This window comes from Trachemys scripta, chromosome 13, assembly GCF_013100865.1.
Source record: "Trachemys scripta elegans isolate TJP31775 chromosome 13, CAS_Tse_1.0, whole genome shotgun sequence".
Lineage (NCBI taxonomy): Eukaryota > Metazoa > Chordata > Testudines > Emydidae > Trachemys > Trachemys scripta.
Genome location: NC_048310.1, coordinates 43215506 through 43233842, shown reverse-complemented (window position 1 = coordinate 43233842; position 18337 = coordinate 43215506). Strand labels below are relative to the sequence as shown.

General features: G+C 61.0%; 1 protein-coding gene across 2 annotated transcripts in view; it reads right to left on the bottom strand.

Annotated features, from left to right (window-relative positions):
• LOC117886579 (FH1/FH2 domain-containing protein 1-like) overlaps nucleotides 1–18310 on the bottom strand; it is a 21985-nt gene extending 3675 nt beyond the window's left edge. The window contains exons 1-12 of one of the 2 annotated variants that reach the window (XM_034788531.1): nucleotides 16987–18310; nucleotides 16581–16724; nucleotides 15566–15795; nucleotides 15011–15118; nucleotides 7819–7949; nucleotides 7053–7169; nucleotides 5599–6458; nucleotides 4047–4199; nucleotides 2210–2392; nucleotides 1611–1730; nucleotides 409–570; nucleotides 30–220 (exon numbers count right to left, since the gene is read on the bottom strand). In XM_034788531.1, coding sequence (XP_034644422.1) covers nucleotides 30–220; nucleotides 409–570; nucleotides 1611–1730; nucleotides 2210–2392; nucleotides 4047–4199; nucleotides 5599–6458; nucleotides 7053–7169; nucleotides 7819–7949; nucleotides 15011–15118; nucleotides 15566–15795; nucleotides 16581–16724; nucleotides 16987–17004 — 2417 coding nt within the window. In that variant the 5' untranslated portion in view covers nucleotides 17005–18310. Of the gene's footprint in view, nucleotides 1–29; nucleotides 221–408; nucleotides 571–1610; nucleotides 1731–2209; nucleotides 2393–4046; nucleotides 4200–5598; nucleotides 6459–7052; nucleotides 7170–7818; nucleotides 7950–13809; nucleotides 13834–15010; nucleotides 15119–15565; nucleotides 15796–16580; nucleotides 16725–16986 lie in introns of those variants that run through there. The other variant, XM_034788532.1, reaches the window with a different exon arrangement.
• Nucleotides 18311–18337: the final 27 nt, after the last annotated feature.

The following is an 18337-nucleotide window of genomic DNA, read 5'->3' as shown; positions in this document are numbered from 1 at the left end:
GGGGGTCCGTGCCCAGCAGGCAGACCGACCTGTGGAGTATGCGTCTGTGCACCACCTTCAGAACGTGGATCTTCCGGGAGCTGTCCTTCAGGAAGTCCATCAGCTTGCTCTTCAGGCCCGGTTTGGTCTCGTGCTTGGCGATGGCCTTCAGGCTGTCCCATGATGCTTTGCACCGTCGCTCCAGCTGGCTCAGGCTTTCCGCCAGCTCGTCAAAGTCAACCTGAGGAAGGAGCGAAGATACACCCGTGGCCGTGCTTCGCTCAGGATCCCCTCGCTGCCCTGCGTCCCCACGTGACCCCGTGTTCCGCCCCCAGGCCTGCAGAAGCCACGCAGCTCGCCAGGCTCAGGTGTCGCTCCCCGGGTCCGCGGGGCAGCTGGAATATCTGCCGGTTCCGACACGCGTCTTACCTTGGCTGAGCGGGTGATGGCTGCGATCTCCGAGTAGAGGTCGCTGGTTTGGGGGAACCTCTCCACCACCGCGTGGCACAGGTGGTGCAGCAGAGACTGCCGGTGCACGGTGTCCTTCACCTCTGAGACCTTCTCCAGGTAACTGAGCTCGAAGCCCCGGCTCTGAAACCCAAACGCAGGCTCAGCCAGACACCCCTCCCCGCTTCCCGGAGTCAACTGCCCCGTGCCTCTCCAGCCAGGCTCCCACGTGATCTGGCTGAGTTTCACAGCTGCAATCCCAGGCCCATGGCCCTCCCTGGCAGGGGTATGCACCAGCACCGTTTCCACCCCATCTGCTCCTCTGGAGGCTGAAGCTATTTGATCCGATTAGCCCCTCCCCACCATTCTTCCAGACATTCTCTGTACCCCCTTCCGCTCAGCTCAGCTATGGCCCAGCGTCTCACTGGGGCTGCTCTAGATAGCTCTGGCGCTTGGCGTTGCCGCCTTGCACACCGTCTACTCCCACTTTGTTTTCCCTGGACACCAGTGCGTAGTGCAGTGGGCAGAGTGCTGACCCGGGAGCACAGCCGCCAATCTGCTGCGTGGACGTCACCTCTCTCTGTCTCGGTTTCCCCTCCCACGTCTTGTCTGTTTAGCCCATGAGTTCTTGGGGGCAGGGTTGCCTCCCACAATGTGTTTGTACAGCACCTGGCGCAATCCCAGGCGGGCCCTAACACCATAATTCCACAGATAGCCATTCCCCTTAGTAGTTTCTTCCAGTCCGACTGAGCGGACTCCATCCTCCGCTCTGCTCTCCCTTACACTTCCCTGCATGGATTTTCACTTGACAAGATCTTGGTGTGTTCTGCAGCAACACAACAGACCAGCCTCCAGCACTAAGCCCTGTCAGCCCACCGGGCGCGACCCTACAGGTCCCCCTGCTACTAGGCACTGGCCCCCTCAGCAGCTAGTCCCCCTCCCCCCCAGCATTTCCCACCTAGCTTGGCACCTTAGCCCCAGGTGCCGAGTTCCTTGTTGCATGCATTACCCGCTCTCTAACGCACAGCTGCAGGTCTGGGCGCACCGCTTCGACGGCGGCCCGGCCCCGTTCCCCCTGGGGACTCTGCATCCCTTTCTAAGCCCCAGCTGGCAGCCACCTCGTCCCCCAGGAGCTCTGCGCTGGCAGCTGCAGGAGACCCCAGGTCCCTCCCTCTACCCCTCACCTGGGAGCCGTTGAGGACGTTCCCCATGGCCAACAGAGTAGCCAGGATACACCTGAAGGTCTGGTTTTTGGCCAGCTGTTCCATCCCCAATTTCAGGTCAAACAGAGGCTCCGCGATCTCCTGAACAGGGAAAGGTGCAGCTGCTGTGACTGGTAAATCAGCGACGCCCAGCTCCAGCCCCCGCACGCACTCACCGCTCCGCCGGGGAGCCAGGGACCTTGCCGCAGCCAGCCCGGGTCCCGCTCCGCCCTGGGACAGGGGGCAGCGCCGCGTGGGCTCACTGACCTTGGATTCAGCATGAGGGACGCGGAACTCACCCGAGCCAGGGGAATTCCTGCACCTGGGAGGCTGGGCTGCCGGCCCCTGCAGAGCGGGCCCGGGCCCTTGGCCCACATCTGCTGAGCGTGGCTGTACCATGCCCCTATCCAAAGGGAACAGCAGGCAGGGACTGACTTGCCACAGAGTCCCCAGGCACGGCAGGGGGCGCAGAGATCCAGGGGAATGCCCAGGGGAATCTGCACTACCAAACGCAAAGGTCAGGGATGTTCATGGTCTGGTTTGCCGGGGAAACGGCCAGTGGGCTGGGTTTGCGCCATTACCTGCTCCATGCTCTCATAGTCCAGCTTGAACGCCCACAGCTGGAGCCGAGCCGTGAGCTCACTAATGGAGGAGAGGGTGAGCAGGAACTGCTCGGCTGAGCCCAGGGGGACGTCGGGATTGGCGAGCTGCGCCTCCTGGATCTTCTGCTTCTCTTCGTCAGTGGGAACCATGGTCAGGATTTTCTGTAAGACACAAGGAGCCCCACGTCCGAGGCAGCAGGTCAGGTCTAGCTGCCCAAACAGAGAGTAGTACCGGCCGTACTGTGTCAAGCTGGCCTCAGTGGTAGCCTTGAAGGGTCACACATCATGGTTCATTGGACTGGCTATGCCCACCTGGGCGAGTACTGACACCTCCCCCACCCCACCCCGGGACTGGCATCGACAGGGCACGGGGCAACCAAACAGCCTTCAGGCCTGCGCGCTCTTGGCCTCAGCAGAGTAACTCTCCGGAGTGCCGATATCCTGGGGGTGCACGGGTGCTTTTCTCCTCGCTCTGGCTAGAAGAGAACACAAGGACCAGCGAAGCCGGGAGTGAGCTCTGCTGTGAGCAAAGGGGATGGGGACGGGGATGCAATCTTACAGCACTCTCCAGTCTGCCTTCACAAGGGCTTGCACGCGGGGCTCTCCTTCAAGGGACTGTTCGTTGTTAGTGGGGAACCAGGAGCAATCAGTCAAGCACCCCTCCTGCAAAGCTAAGCCACATGGCAGCAAAGGACAGAGTGGGTGGGGGAACGACTCATCCTCCCCAAACCACAGGCATCCACGGGCCAAGCCCAGGGCAAAACCAAAATGCAATGAGATCAGATGAACTCTGGAGCTGGAGAAGGGCCGGGAGAGACTGGTCAGCCAGCCTGGGGTAGACGCTGTTTGCAAGGAACCCACAAATACCCAGCTATGCGCAGGGGCTGCCCACCCAGCATCTAGATGCAGCAACTGACACAGAGGGATGTCAGGAAAGAACAACGCAGGGCCTGTGCCGGAATCTCACTCTCCAACACAGCAACATTCACAGGCTGGGGAAGACAATGCGCCAGCTCCCACGCTACTAACAGCAGCTGCTTCTCCCCAGTACTCCCTTCCCGTGTCGGAAATGCACTACGGGGAAGCCGAGCCAGGGACTGGGCCTGGGAGTCACCCTGCCCACGTCCCGAAGGAATGACAGGATAATTATTTAAGGTATTTAAGGCTCCTCTAGCAGAATATTGGATGGGCGGCTTCCTGGGCCAATGGGGAGAAGACTGACACCCGAGGGCTCTTTAGCCGAGCAGATAAAAACTGAAGGAGATCCAGTGGTTGGAAGCTGGCCAACAGAATTCAAACCGGAATCGGGTGCACCTTTTTAGCAGTGAAGATAATGAAGCTTTGGAACAGGTGACCTAGCGCTGGGGCAGATTCCCTGTCCCTTGCAGCCTTTACATCAAACCTGGGCCTCTCTTTCTAAGAGCTGTGCTCCAGAGGGGGCTGAGTCGAGGCAGAACCACACCATGAAATGCTCTGGCCTGGGCTGTGCAAGTCTATGAAAACCCGCGTGGCATGTGCAGCCCTGGAGCTGGAGTGCTGTCGGAGAACACTGCAGGCTAGAGAGGAGCCAGTCCAGTGTCCGGGCACTAGTCTAGGATTTAGTGGACACGGTTCAACGCCCTGCTCTGCCACAGACAGCCTTGGGCCAGTCCCTTAGCCTCCCTGTGCACGGCAGGGACAAGAGAGAGGAGAAACCCAGTACGGATTGAGACGCGCTTTGGGCAGGGTGACCCTCCAGGGCTGGAGCTCATCTGCTCTTTACTCGGAAACATTTACTACCAGAAACAGCTCGTGGGAGGAATCGCTGCAGCCTCACCTCAATCCCTTCTTTGTTAATGGCGAACTCGTCGAAGTTGAGAATGGCCGTCTTGATGATGTGAGCGGGCGGCAGCACCGTCAGGCCGATGTTAATGGCATTGCTCCTCTTGGGGTCGAGGATCACCGTGCACTTCTTCCCGTCAGCAGCTTTCTTCGGGGGGGGGGGGGGGGCAGGCAATGGGAAACGGAAGAAAAGGGGCTGAAAGGCAGGTTAGGAGCGCACGGGCTACCCTGAAACACAGCCACATTTCCCCGGCAGGCCATTGAGCTATTCAAATCAGCACCAACGCAGAGGATCCGGTGAAGGCAGCTCCACCTCACCACCCTCCCATGCACCATGGTGCAGTGCTATCCCCAGAAGTAAGGAGATTACCCCACAGAACTTGCAATTTCAGAGCACGGCCTGGCAGGCTGGTAGGGGTCACAGCAGAGCTATTGCACCTTCACTACAGCCAGCGTCTCCAGCACCTCCTTGGGCTCGGGTTGTCAGAGATGCCACTGGCCATGCCAGGGGCAAGACGAGCCGCGCCTGGAGAGACTGGGCCCCTTCTCTCTCCAGTGAGGGGACACTAACGCGCCCGGGCTCGACTGGCCCCAAGGAAGAGTGGACCCTCTCTCTGGGGTCAGTTACCAAGAAATAGCGGCATGCGCCCCAAACTGGGAACCAGCTGTGGAGACAGACCGTCTGCTACAGAAACGTCGCTTGTAATGGGCCCTGTAGAGCCAGGATCTGGCTGTGCAGGGCAGCCTGGATCCACTAGCTCACTTCCAACAGAGCTGAATTTCATTCTCCACTCTCGTGGTATATTACGCTCCTCTGAGAAGCCACACAATCCTCCCTCTCCGGACCGCACACTCGGCTGGGGCGGCTGTTACACCCTGGGAGAAAACGTGGAATCGGTCTGCTCCTGGGTTTATCTTTCGGCATGTGGCAAACCTGGATTTTGCCCTACCCTCCACACCGTCTCCCACCCTCAAGCCTGGGCTGCCTTAGCAGTGCAGACCGGCCCGGCCCTGGGAAGGCAGCTGGGATGCTACCAGCAGGGGACCAGTCACAGACAGGCGGGTTCGGTGAGATCTTCCAGAGGAACGGACAAACTGAATTCACTCCACTTTCCCCGCAAAGGGCTACTAGTCCACAGGCTGCGTGTGCCAGCAGGGACGGGATCCATGACCCAGGAGGGCGCTTTCCTACGACGTTCGATGCACCAAACCAAAGGAACCGCTCCAAGGGTGCAGTGTCTGAGCATCGCTCGGACTGTGGGCCCGGGACTGTGACCCCCCCAGGCTCCGGGAAGTCCAGCAGGACCATCCTCCTCCTGACGCTACGAGAAAGGGAGGGACAAGGAAAACCTAGCTAATCCAGGCCTTTGCTCCACACTGGGCCTCTCCCACGCACCAGCAATATTCCTCTACGAGCCTGAGACACCTGCCAGTCCCAGGGAGCCCTGCATGCCACAGCAGCCAGCGCTCGGGCCACACCCCACAGTGCCCCAACACCCACTGCAGGCTGTCAGGACTGGCCCGCTGGCCCCCGACCTGCTGCATACCTTGGAACTCAGCACTTCCTTCGCTCTGGACTCAAAGAGATGCTCCAGCTTGGCCGCGTCAATCTCCACTCTCTCCAGGGACGCCCACACGGTGCCCCGGCCAAACCGGCCAGCCCCAGCATGGGAACTGGGGTGTTTGAGCTCCTTCCAGAAGAGCTTCACCGTCTTCTTCTTCTTGGCAGGGGAACGGCCATCTGGCGCAGGGGGGCCCAGCAACGCAGGAGGGGGTGGGCAGCCAGGAACAGGGGGTGGGGGGGGCGGAGGACAGCCGGGGGGGGGGGGACAGCTAGGAGGAGGGGGTGGTGGTGGTGGCGGGGGAGCCAGGAGGCCTCCTGCAGTCAGTGCCCCAGTGCCAGGAGGTGGTGGAGGAGGCACATGGAAAGAGTCATGTCCTACTGCCCCTTGCTCTAAGGCATCAAAATCTTCCTCTTCACCCAGGTCTGAGAAGTCCAGGTCTTTGATCTTCAGCAGCATGGGGCCGGCCTCCGGACGATCCCACATGAACTCAAAGTCCTTTTTAAACGGGGTCAGGAGGGCCCGCTCCACGTTCTGAGCGTTGGCTTCTGCCTCGACACTGGACTGGGTGCGCGGGAGCCGGGTCCGGGCGCCAGAGACCTGCCCGTCAGGGGCCTTGCCATGGGGCCTGGCGTTCTCCAGGTCCTGACTGCCTTGCAGCTCTGCCTGGCTCGGCCGGTCCCCAGCCGCTCGGTGGCGCTGGGCAGAGGCTGACGCTTCAGGGACGAGCAGGTCCCGCTCCGGCTCCACGTGGCTTTTGGCAAACAGCATGTCACGCATCAGCTTCTTGTCCGAGGAGACGGAGCGGCAGGGATCGGCGCTCTCCTGCTGGGGGACACAGCGCCCTGTGGAGGAACCAGAGGACAGAGCGTGTCCAGGGCATTCACCTTCCCACTGCGTCCCTGCACCCCAGCACGCTTCACCTGCGCTTCCCTAGACGTGAGGCTAGAGCTGGCCTGGCACCTTTCCCTGCAGGCTGTCCTGGCTCCGAGACCCAGATCTCCTGCACTGCAAGACCCAGTGCTGGACATGGGGCGGGGGCAGAGACCAGGCACCTCCATGGCATGCCGTTCTGAGTTTGCGAGCTCAACCCGGCATCCAGGAGTTCCATTACACTCCCCCCCCCCCCCGCTCTCACTCACTGCCACAGCCCCTTTGCCCAGGGCCCCCCAGGTCAGTGACTCCCGCTGCAGCAAAGCCCACCCCCGGCACTAGATGCGCCTCTCCGGGGTGGCAGGACAGGCGGTCACTTGGCACAACTGGGAGGGAATGCTAGAGCCTGGCAAGCAGCAGGGGGCTCCGGGAGGTGCCAGGCGGTTCAAGGTGGTGGGGGTTTGGGTCCCTAGTGACTGAAGCAGGCGCGTTTGGGGGAGGGGAGCAGAGGGTCACTCAGGTTGCAGGAGCATCTGGCCACAGGGTGTCCCAGGGCGGGTCCTTGCCTGATGTGCCGTCTCCTTTCTCGTCCCTCCCTGGAGCGATCCCGACTGACGGCAGGTGCGGCTCCTGCTCGTTCGCCGTCTCATTCTGCTCCTTCTCCTCGCTCAGCGCCAGCCTCCCTGCAGCCCGGACACAGCAGTTGTTAGGCAGCCTGGTGCCGCTGGGCAGGGCAGGGGCAAGGTGGGGAGTGCGGGCTGGCCCCTGGGGCATCACCCCTCCCACCCCCAGGGCGTGTGTGCAGTCCCTGCAATGGTGGGGAATTTCCCTAGTGGGCGGGTCCCACTCCTCCAGGGGAGAGGGGGCTCCCGGCATCTGGCGGCTGCTCACACAGACACTGGCCTGGCTGGTACCTGCACAGCCAGCCCCAGATCCCATGCGCAGCGTCTGTGCGCGCTCCCACCGGAGCCAGGCAGAGCCCCATGGTCCTGCCAGCTGTCTGGAGCACACGCCCAGTGGGCCAAGGCCTGCAGCAGGATTGGAGCTGGATCCCTGCCTCCAGGTGCTCATGGGCCCTAGAAGGGAGGGGGCTGTGATGAGACCTTGCAGCCTGGCTCCTGGTCACTTGGGAACGGAGGGGCTGGAAATGACAGGCAGCGGCAGGGTGGCACACACCAGGCACACAGGACCTGCGTACCTGCTGAGGGTGGCACACTGCCCCTCTGGGCTGCATGGCACGCACCGGGCACACGGGACTTGCGTACCTGCTGGGGGTGGCACGCCGCCCCTCTGGGCTGCATGGCACGCACTGGGCACACAAGACCTGCGTACCTGCTGGGGGTGGCTCTGGGCTGAGCTGGCCGCCCCCTGGAATGGCTTCGGCGAGGACGTCAAGCCGCCCCTTGGACATCGCAGACAGCTTCTCCTTTTGGGATGAAGCCAGGTTTTCCAAGAAGCGAGCTCTGCAAAAGGGAGTTGAATGTCTGCGACCAGCCGCATGCAGGCAGGGCACAGGGCCACGGTGCACGTGTCTAGCAGAGGCAGCCGTGTCCCGGGACAGCACTGCTGGCATGCCTGACACCCTCCGCCTCTCGGGTCAGAGCACACACCCCACCACACAGTACGCGGAGCCATGTGTGTGTCAGGCCAGCACCCGCCTACAGCCACCCAGGTCCAGCAGCCTACCCCTCCCGCCGCCGGGATGGCCTGGCCAGACATCCGAGCACCTGCGCATGAGGAAGCTCTGGTGTCCCCAGCTCCTCCGTCCCACACTGGGGCAGAGAAAACCCAGGCATCCGCTCAGCTCTGACACCCTGTAAATCACCTCACTGCCCCCTCTGACACTCCCGGCCCCCTTACGCGATGGGCAGCCCCCCCGAAAGCTGCCAACACGCATGGTGCAGTCTTCCTGCCTAGGGATTCGAGTGGTCCCCGGGGCCGGGGTCACACTGCAGTTCCCAGCTAGGATCCTGCTGCCTTCGCTCCCCACCCTCATGTGCAGCACTGTGCCAGGCTGCCACCCACAGCCCAGAGGTGGACGCATTCTGGCTGTGGGGAAAGCAGGCATGCGAGAGGCCAGTGGGGAGACGGGAAGGGCTCCAGAGTTAGGGTTGCCGAGTGCGTTGAAGGTAGTTTAACAGAGCAGGGACTCTCCCTTCGCCTGGTGTCCTGGATCGACAGCCCCTCCTTCTCCGGGCAGGCTGGGGAAGTTCCCCAGGAAAATGTTCAACGAGGGCAGTTCAAAGATGTCAAAAATGGCTCCTCTCAGGTTTCCGGGGCTCCCTGGACATTACATGAGCTTGCTTTAAATCTCAGCCCTGGGGGTAGCTAGGAATGTAACAAAACCCAGGGCACAGGCTAACTGAAAACAAGGGAGACAGTTCCCATAGGGCCTGGGGGATCCTGCAGCCTCAGAACTCGCTGCGAAACGTGCCGCTCGCCGCAAAATTACGCTCCAGGAACCCAGCTTTTATTTAGCGGAAGAAGCTGCCCCCAGCACTAGTGGCCGCGATGTCACCCTGAGATCTGGGAAACAGGTGCCGCTCCATTGCTGTCTCCCCAGTCTGCCTTCAGCCTGAAACAGCCGCTCAGCCTGGGGAGATACCCCTTCCCCTGACTGCAGAGCTAACAATTAAACCGTCATCATTAGGGCTCAGAGTTAACTACTTTACTGCTGATCGTATTAGCAAGAGATACCCAGCTAATGTGTGCATCTCTCAGTCCCAAATTGACTCGCTGGTGCCAAAAGCGCCAGCAACCATCGTCTCCAGCTTCCCTGACAACGTCTGGGTCCTGTGCTGTTCGGGCACACCTCTGCCGCACAGTCGGAATGGAAAACGGGGTGGCCAGGCAAAATGAGCAATCTCATGCTGGTCTGCTGGTCTGCCCAACCGACTCCCTGCCCGATGCGATTCACGACACTGACGTCTGCCACAGCAAGGGACCCACCGCAATGCTGCAGCTGGCGGCACAGCAGCACTGAAGGACCCAGGGGCCCCGCCGCAGAGCTTGTGCCCGGCTGGCCTGGACACCGCGCCAGCTCCCCCTACTATTCCGCAGGTCGGTTTCTGCTCACGCCACGAGCGCTGCCTGATTCGATCCTCAAAGGCAATGCTAAGGTACAATCTATTCACAGCGCTGTACGTCAGCCCTTGCGGTGTGGCTCGCCCCCTACAGACATAGGCGCCCGGCTCCCCAAAGCTCCGGAGTCCCCGGCAGAGGGTCTCACAGACTTGGGCCTGCAGCCAGGGGCCCCTATCGAACTCTGTAGGGTTCTAGCTCCGAAAGCCACTAGCTTCTGGCACTGCCCAGGGAGCCCAGACACCCGGAAAGGTTGAAACACTAAAAATCTTCCAGCACACGGTTTGAAGCTCACGGCTTCCCAAGCTAGAGTGCTCTAAGGAGCTAGGCAGGGCTGGAGGGTCCTGCTAGGGCTGGGACCAATGTGTGTCTATCGCTCGCTGTGGGGGCTGAGTTACCCACAAAGCACGCTGGAGGGAGTCAAGGAAACCAATCTCCCCTCTTTCCACAGCCCAGCCTCTCTGCCCTGGAGGATACAGCCCAAGCCAGGCTCGGACGGGCACTGTCACCCAGCTCAGCAGAGGGAAGTGCAACCACACACGCCTTGGGGAGGCAGATGTGTGGGAGCCAATCAGCCCCCAGCTCCCACGACCCATGTGACATTTACCTTAGAGAACAACACCCAAGCCCTGCTGTGACGTTATTGATATAATCTGGGACCATATAGAACATGGTTGCAACCAAGGACCTGTAGTGGCACCAAATCTTGTATAAAGGGGGACAAATGAGGTGTCCAAGACAAGGTTATGGTTTGCTGGTTATGATTATGTTGTCTATATGTGTGTATCAATTTTGTAGTTGAAGTTATGAATATTGGCTCTATACTGTCTGTATTTCAAACTTATGCTATGCTTCTGGGAGACATCCCAGACAAGTTGGTGTTAGCTCTGCCTAGCCTGCTTGATGGCCCATTAAGGACCATCAGCTATACAACTGACCCATTGAGAGAAGGCAGATACGCCTTGCAACTCAGCAAAATATGCAGGAACTGGCCCATGTGACTCCAGACTCCATTTTGCTGTAATTTTCCACAGTAAGGACAAAGAGGTGTTCTTACACCCGGAAAAGACTATAAAAGGCGGATGCCTCGTCTCCATCTTGTCTTCAATCCTGCTTCTTACCTCTGGAGGGACTTTGCTACAAACTGAAGCTCTGAACAAAGGACTGAATGACCCATCCCAGCTGGGGATGTTCCAGAGACTTGATTTTGAACCTGCAGTTTATTTCATCACTGCTACAAGCCTGAACCAAGAACTTCGCCATTACTGTATGTAATTGATTCCATTTAACCAATTCTAACTCTCATCTCTATCTTTTTCCTTTTATGAATAAACCTTTAGATTTTAGATTCTAAAGGATTGGCAACAGCGTAATTTGTGGGTAAGATCTGATTTGTATATTGACCTGGGTCTGGGGCTTGGTCCTTTGGCATCGAAATAACCTTTTTTCTTTTACTGGGGTATTGGTTTTCATAACCATTTGTCCCCATAACTAGTGGCACTGGTGGTGATACTGGGAAACTGGAGTGTCTAAGGGAATTGCTTGTGTGACTTGTGGTTAGCCAGTGGGGTGAGACCAAAGTCTTCACTGTCTGGCTGGTTTGGTTTGCCTTAGAGGTGGAAAAACCCCAGCCTTGGGCTGTAACTGCCCTGTTTGAACAATTTGTCCTGAATTGGCACTCTCAGTCCCGCCAGAACTACATCGTTACACCTGCTCTGCTCCGGGGGCGCCCAGGCCTGGCTCCAGCGGGACTGAGGGCACATCTGAAGATGCGCCCACATCTGTACTTACTCAAACTTCCTCAGAACGGGCTTGTCCCCACGCAAAGGGGGACTCTCCTCTCGCCTGAGAGAAAAGAGCAGTTAGCACTGCTGCCCGGTGCGGCCCATGCTTTCCGCATGCTTTCCACATGCTTTCCACACGGCAACCGCCTCTCAGCTCCACACGGCAGCTGCCTCTCAGCGTCAGGGCAGCCCCATGGTCTCCAGCCCGAGCACAAACGGCACGGCATGCCCCAGAGCGAACGGCACTGCCCCCTGTGCTGCCAGCCCCTGCTCTCCCCAGTGCTCTCCAGGCCAATCCATCTAAGGGCACGTCTGGGCTGCAGGTGTCAGCTCCACCTCAGGGCGACATACAGCACCAGTTCTGACCGAGCTAGTGCGCTAGGAGCAGCGTGAGGGGCTAGCTGCTCAGGTACGTGTAGAATATCTGGGCTGGCACTGTACTGGGGGCAGACAGCCCCTCCCAGCGACACTATTTGATCAGGCTATCGTGATCAGAGCTAGCACGGGTCCAGGGAATCACACCCCCAGCTCCAGTGTGGACGCACCCTAAGGGAATGTCTACACTGCAAGGCAAGCCCAGGGTCCCATAAGGGGGCAGAGTCCAAGCCAGGACCCAGGGTCCGACCCCTATTGCTTTGCAGGGTAGACGCAGCTCCACTGGTCTCGTGCTCTGGGCATCTGCCAAAAATATCGCACGGCCCGACTTCCCTTGTCTGCTTGGCAGTCACGTTTGGTGGATGGTCACGTCTTCCCCGCAAAGGGCTAGAGCAGTCACATGCTGGGAAGCCTGGGATACGGGTGCTTGGACACGGGCCTATAATGCAGTCAAGACGCTGGACCCCCAGCTTGGGACCCAACCTCTCCTAACCTGGGGTTACAAATGAGCGTAGACGCTGAAGCCCGAGGTTAGCAAACCCCAGCTCTGCTACGTCGTGTTCTACTGACTCTGGGCTAACTCGCAGTGTCAACATATCCTACATCTACCACCACAATCGGAGCTTCCCCGTGCCGCTCTGAGCCTCTTGTCCAGCCCAGGGACATCCCCCGGCCGCTGCATTGGGCCCACCTCTGCTGAGAGCGCCCGTTGCGCACCAGACTGGGAAAATCCCTGCTGTGCAGCAGCCCTGTCCAACCGATAGCCATGTCTGGAGAAGCGAGATCCACTAACTATGGGCTCAGAGACGAGGGGCTCAGCACCCCGTGTGCGATCCTCCTGCCCCCCAGGCCAGCCGACAGCCCCCTGGGCATAGCGCACGCTGGTCACTCGACAGGCTGCCACCATCAGTCTGGTCGTCCCCTCCCTCAGCAGAGGTGCTCCCTCCCCCCACGACCGTTACAGGAGCAGCCGTGGTGAAGGTCCCTGGGGCAAGGAATGGGGTTCCACACACGGGCCAGTCCTTTGCAAGGGCTCGTGGAGGGGTGGGGGGCTGCCACCCTTCCCATACCCACCATGCCTCCAGAGGGCGTCCCGGCAGCCATTTTGGAGGGCAGCCATTTTCACACCCAGTTCAGCGCCCACAGCACACGAGCTGTCAGTTAACACAGCCAGCCTCCAGCCACGCACAGCAGCCTCCGGAACGCGGGTTCTAGTGACGCCCCGGGGCAGGCCCAGCTGCTGAACCCGATGCTGGAACCCTCAAGGGGACCCGGCCATAACCAGGCAACTCCCCGCTCCCCTCCATCCAGGCACAGAGCAAGGGGCCAGCCCAAATGAACAGCACGAGGGACTCACACAGAGACCCCAACCCCAAGGATGGCACCGCCAGCCCAGCAGTCAGAGTGCAGCGGCTCAGGCTTCACTCAGACATGGGCCTGCACCAGGCCGCTCCACACGCCCCAGCAGCGGGCTAGCCGGTCGCTTGCTGCGTGCTCTGCGCACCACGTCTGGGGTTATGGCTGACTAAGAACCAACATGCTGGCGAGGGGCAGTGGGGCAGGCTGCATGGTGCTCTGCTGGCCCTCAAGATTACAGAGAGGGGACGGGGGCAGAGGGGGGGAAGTGCTGCAGAGACAAGCAGGGGGGTTTCCTATGTCGTTGTGGAGGTGGCTGGACAAGCTCAGCGCCAAGAGGAGGTCTCTGGCCCCAGCCTAGGAGAAAGCCTCGTGTGGCTGGCTCAGTGGTGAGTGATCAGGAAAGATGGGACCTTGATTGCTGAGTGGAACGTAGCTCCCAGCCCAACGAAGGAGTTTCAGGAAGTGCTGCCCGGCAACGCAAAGCACGTAATGGGGACAGACTCGTGTGGCCAGCACTCAGAGGAGACCCAGGCCTGGAAGCAGCAGATGCAGCCTCATGCAAGCAAACCCCAGTGCAGCGCCCATGCTCCAGCATAATAGAGCGCAGGGAGAGGCGGCCTAGACAGACCAGCCGCAGGCAGGGAGAGGAAACTAGCCACAGCACGCGGGAGGAGCATGCCGGGAAGGGTCACATGCACACGCACGCAGCCTCTGTGTCACTTACCAAACAGGGGCAGTTTGGTGAAGTCTGAAAAAGGAAAGAAAGTTGAGGCAGAGGAGAATCAGTGCCGAGAGAAGGAGCAGAGAGTGAGAGAGCCGGAGCTAGAGATGCCACCCATCCACTTGGGGACAGCCTGCCTGAGCTGAGCCCGAGGGGGCACCGCCAGCAGAGGAGTGGGCAGGCGGGCAGGCCATTCCCATGGCGCTGGCTGGGATCCCGGTATTCGCAGAGACCCCACTCTGCGGGGGGGAGCACGCTGGCTGGATGCTGGAGGGCCTTTCCCTTTTCCCCCTTTGGGAGGGTACTGATCACCCACTAGACGCCTCCACCCAGCTGAGCAGGGCCCAGAGGCCAACAGCTGGGAACCCCGCCCTGCAGTGTGCTGTCTCCACGGGGTACGTCAGCATGCTGACTCCAGAGCGCCCCGCGAGTGTGGACAGTGTAGGCTGGGTCCCTCTCACACAGTGCTGCCCCCTCCTGCCGGCCCATCCGCTACACACCCGGACAGCTTCCCTCCACACAGCTCCCTTCCCATCATCACCTGGAGCTCCCAAGGAGCCCTGCTCCTCCACGGGGGGGCTGGCTCCCGAGCCCTAGGAACCATTCCGGATCCACAACCGGCCTTCCCTGTCGCACACAGCCCTTCTTGTGCAGGCCAGGGGCCCAGGCATCCCCAGGAGGATGGGCTGTCGATGGGCTCCCCCCTGGTCCCCCACAGGAAGGGCCCTGGGGCTACACAGTGCCACGACCCACTGCTGGAACACACCCAGAGCGCCTGAGACCATGGACAGGCCCCAGCTCAGGTCAGTGTGGGGACATCTACACTGCAAAGAAAACCCCTGGCGCCAAGTCTGAGGGGGGGAGGGTCTCAGAGCCCGCGCAGGAACATCCACACTGCTGTTTTCAGCCCCACAGCGCCAGCCTGAGTTACTTGACCTGGGCTCTCAGGTGGTTTATTTATTTATTTATTTATTTATTTTGCTGTGTAGACGCACTCTGGGGTATCTCTGCTGAGAGGGGATGGGACAGGGAGTGGGGGGGGAGAGGTGTCTCTGCCTCGCAGTCCCTCTGGCCTCACAGTGCCCCCCCGCAGACTCACGCTCCCTCAGTGTCCTGCCCAGAGCCTCCCCCAGGCCTGTCTCGCGCCGTGCCCCAGCAGGGCCAGCACACACTCCTCAGTTCCCGCCAAGTTGAGGCAACTCACTTGAAAATGCTCCTCTCCCCCAAGCTGGGGTGCTCCCTCTCCTCCGGGGAGGCCGGCGCAGAGAGCCGCACGTTGGACGTGCTGTTGTAAACACTCTCGAAGCAGGGCCTGAAACGGCAGCAGCGCAGAGTCAGCCTACGCCCCACGAGCCAGCCCCTCTTTGCAGCCGTGCGGCCAGCCTGTGACGTTTCAATGGATCACACACAGCACCCCATCATTCACCTGCAAGGGGCGCACACGGAGACTCGGGGCCTGGCCACAGACACTTCATTCAGGGTGCCCACCCAGGCCAAGCACCCGGACAGGAGCCCTGCAGGTCCAGCGTGGCTAAGCCAGCCCTGAGGAGTGGGAGATGGAGCAGATCACAGCTCGCCACATGCAGATCCCTGGCTGGGCATGCCCAGCCCACGGCCTCAGGTCTGCCCCAGCCTCTGCAGTACCACCCAAACCCTTCGAACAGTCCTGCCCCAACCCCCCAGAACCCAGCTCTGTTCCTGCACACCGCACACAGCTACTGGCCAGCCTGCCTGTCCCTGCCGAACGCCCAGTACTCACGGAGCTGGGCTGCTCTCCGTCCCCGTCTCGGCGGTGGGTTCCCTCAGGGGGCTGGACGGCTCAGGCAGCTTGTTGTCCTCCACGGCTGGGCTTGGGGAGCTTGCACCGGCTCCGGCATCTACGTTGCCACCCAGGGAGCGCCGGCCCCGCCGGTTCTCGTCTGTTTTCCGCCGCTCCTTGCGCGCCCCCGGCGGCAGCTCTTCCACTCCGTCTTCGTGTCTGAGCGAGGTCTGCGGAGAGCAGCACACGGGCAGAGCGTGCCAGGATACGCTGGGCTGCCTCCCAGCTGCTGTCATGGGGCTCCTATGCCCACCGGGCTCAGCTGTTTGCCTGCCTGCCTCTGCTCACCTGACCGAGTCCGTCCCCACGGCGTTGACGCTCTCCTTTTAACCACACAATAGATTTCTAGCCCTCGCGGCGATGGACATAACCTCCCAGCTTCACACAAGTGTGAACCAAGGCTGCCTCCTCTGCCTGAGCCTGCTGACAGCCTAAAGCAACGGCTCCAAGAGGCGTGAACGCCCCCAGCACCCATCGGCCTCACCGGGGAGCAACTAACGTCTAGCCACGGGGTGCCGAGTGTGACAACAGGGGAGAGTGCAGCTACTCGGCACAACCCCTCTGCGAGCCAGAGACCGTCTCCATCCCCTCTGCGGGCTGGGGAGGGGAGCTGAGATCAGGCCTGGCTGGGGGGAGATACAACATTGCTATGTGGGGCAGCGACCCCAGGCTCTGGGGTCGGCAGCGCTAGGCCTGTCCCAACAGCCCAGTGACCTGTCCAGCCCCACGGAGGCTGGAGCATCTGTCAGTACCTGGCAGGTCCTCACCTTCCTGTCCAACCTCCAGGGCACCTCCCTGCAGGCAGGATGCTCCCGTAGGTGTGGCCAGGGCAATCCCAGAACCCCCTGCGTAAGGGTGTGTGTGTGTGAGTCCTTCCAAGCCTCTGGCCTGCACCCGAGGGCAGGGAAGATGGACAGGCAGGGGGCTGCGGCCCATGGAGAGGAAATGCACTCACTTCGTAGATTGCAAACTGCTGCTTCACGTCAGGATCCAGGCCTTTGTTGTGCATGTGGCGCTGCACAATGCTCTCCATCCCCTGCTGCTCCAGGCAGTCTGTCACGTCGTAGAACGAGTCCTGGTCCGGGAGGGCCGCCAGCGTCTGAGCAACACCAAGGAGACGGAGTCAGGCCAGCCCGCGGCACAGGGGCTAGCAGGCCTCTTGCCCACACCTCCCAGCCCAGGCGCCAGAGCAGGACTGCACAGGTGAAGGGCAGGGGTGGGAGGAAGGAGCAACATGGGAGCCACTCCCAGGAATGCACGAAACATGCTCCAAACCACAGCCGCTTGTTCTTTGTCCTCTGAGCAGCCAGGGGGTGGGCGGGATGTGCCGGGCTGCGGCCGCTCTGCCTCGCGGTACTGACCTTGTTGATCAGTGTCATCGCAAACACCAGCAGCTCCGTGTCGGCCCCATTGCGCTCCTCTAAGATTGCAACCAGGTTGGACCATGGATACGCCCCTAGGAAACAGCACCACAAGCCTGGCAAACAGGGTCCCTGAGCAGGACAGGCTTCCTCCTCGTGATTGGTGCCCCCCCATCAGGCAGCAGCCAGGCAGATCGGCCCACTTCCGGACTCCCTCCCCCCCGAGGAAGCACCAGGGGGCAGAGCCCCCACCAGCTCGTTACACTGCGCGTCCTGTGGAGAGCTTTGCACCTGAGACCCAGGACTCAGAGCTGCAGCTTGCTTGCGCCCAGGGAGGTGGGAGCTCCGAAAGGGGATCCTGTGTTAACAGATCCACCGAGAGCCTCCGAGTGGGGCTTACTGCCATGTGAGGACAGTAGCCGGGCCCACTGGGCCAGCCAGCACGCCCCGCACCAAGTGCTGGGGAGACGACGAATGTGGGAATTCCAGAGCTGCCAGCCCCTGCAGCATGCCGCACCAGGCTGGAACCTAGCTCTCTGCCAGCCAGTTCAGACCGAGGTGTTCTCTGAGATGGCCCTGCACCCCATCTGCCCCCCTCAGGGCATGCACGGCCCTGGTGTGACGGAGGCGTCCGAGCACCATCCGTTACCAGAGGCCCAGCACAGCCTGCACCATGGAGATACCACATGCAGAAGGAAGATCCCTACACGAGCTTTATTCCCCTCCTCCTCTGTCTTCACGGCAGAGTTAACCCGGGCTCTGACCAGGGTGTCGCCCCCTCCCATCCTCCTCTCACTCCAGTGTGCTGCTGCTTTAACCCCAGGCTAGCTGGCCTGGCCTGGCTGTAGCTAGAGCTCAAATTCTGCCTTCGCTGGGGCTGGTCACAGGCCCACTTCACAGAGAGAACCCAGGCTAAGCCACGCGACTGCTGAGAGTCCTCTCCACCTTTCCCACAATTCCCCCTGCGTGGCCCGGACAGACACGTTCCCCACAATTCCCTGGGAAGGAACAGCTCACTCACTGCAGTGCAAAGCAGCCTGGGACTTACCCCAGAAGTCCCAGCGCCACACAGGTGAGTGCGGCACCAGTGCGGACCAGGTAACTGGAGCCTGGCGGTGCAGTGTGGCGGCTCCCACCCTGCCCTGAGCACAGGGCACACTCACCACTGGGACAGACACTTCAATACCCTGACCTGCCAGCAGAGGTCGCTGTAGCACCACATGCAGGCCAGCACGCCCAGCTGCTCTCCGAGACACAGCCCCGGGCTCACGCAGGGCCCAGAGAGACCGGCACCCCCTCTTCCTCCCAGTACAGTGGGTCTCCTGGAAATCCCACAGAGCACTGGCAGCTT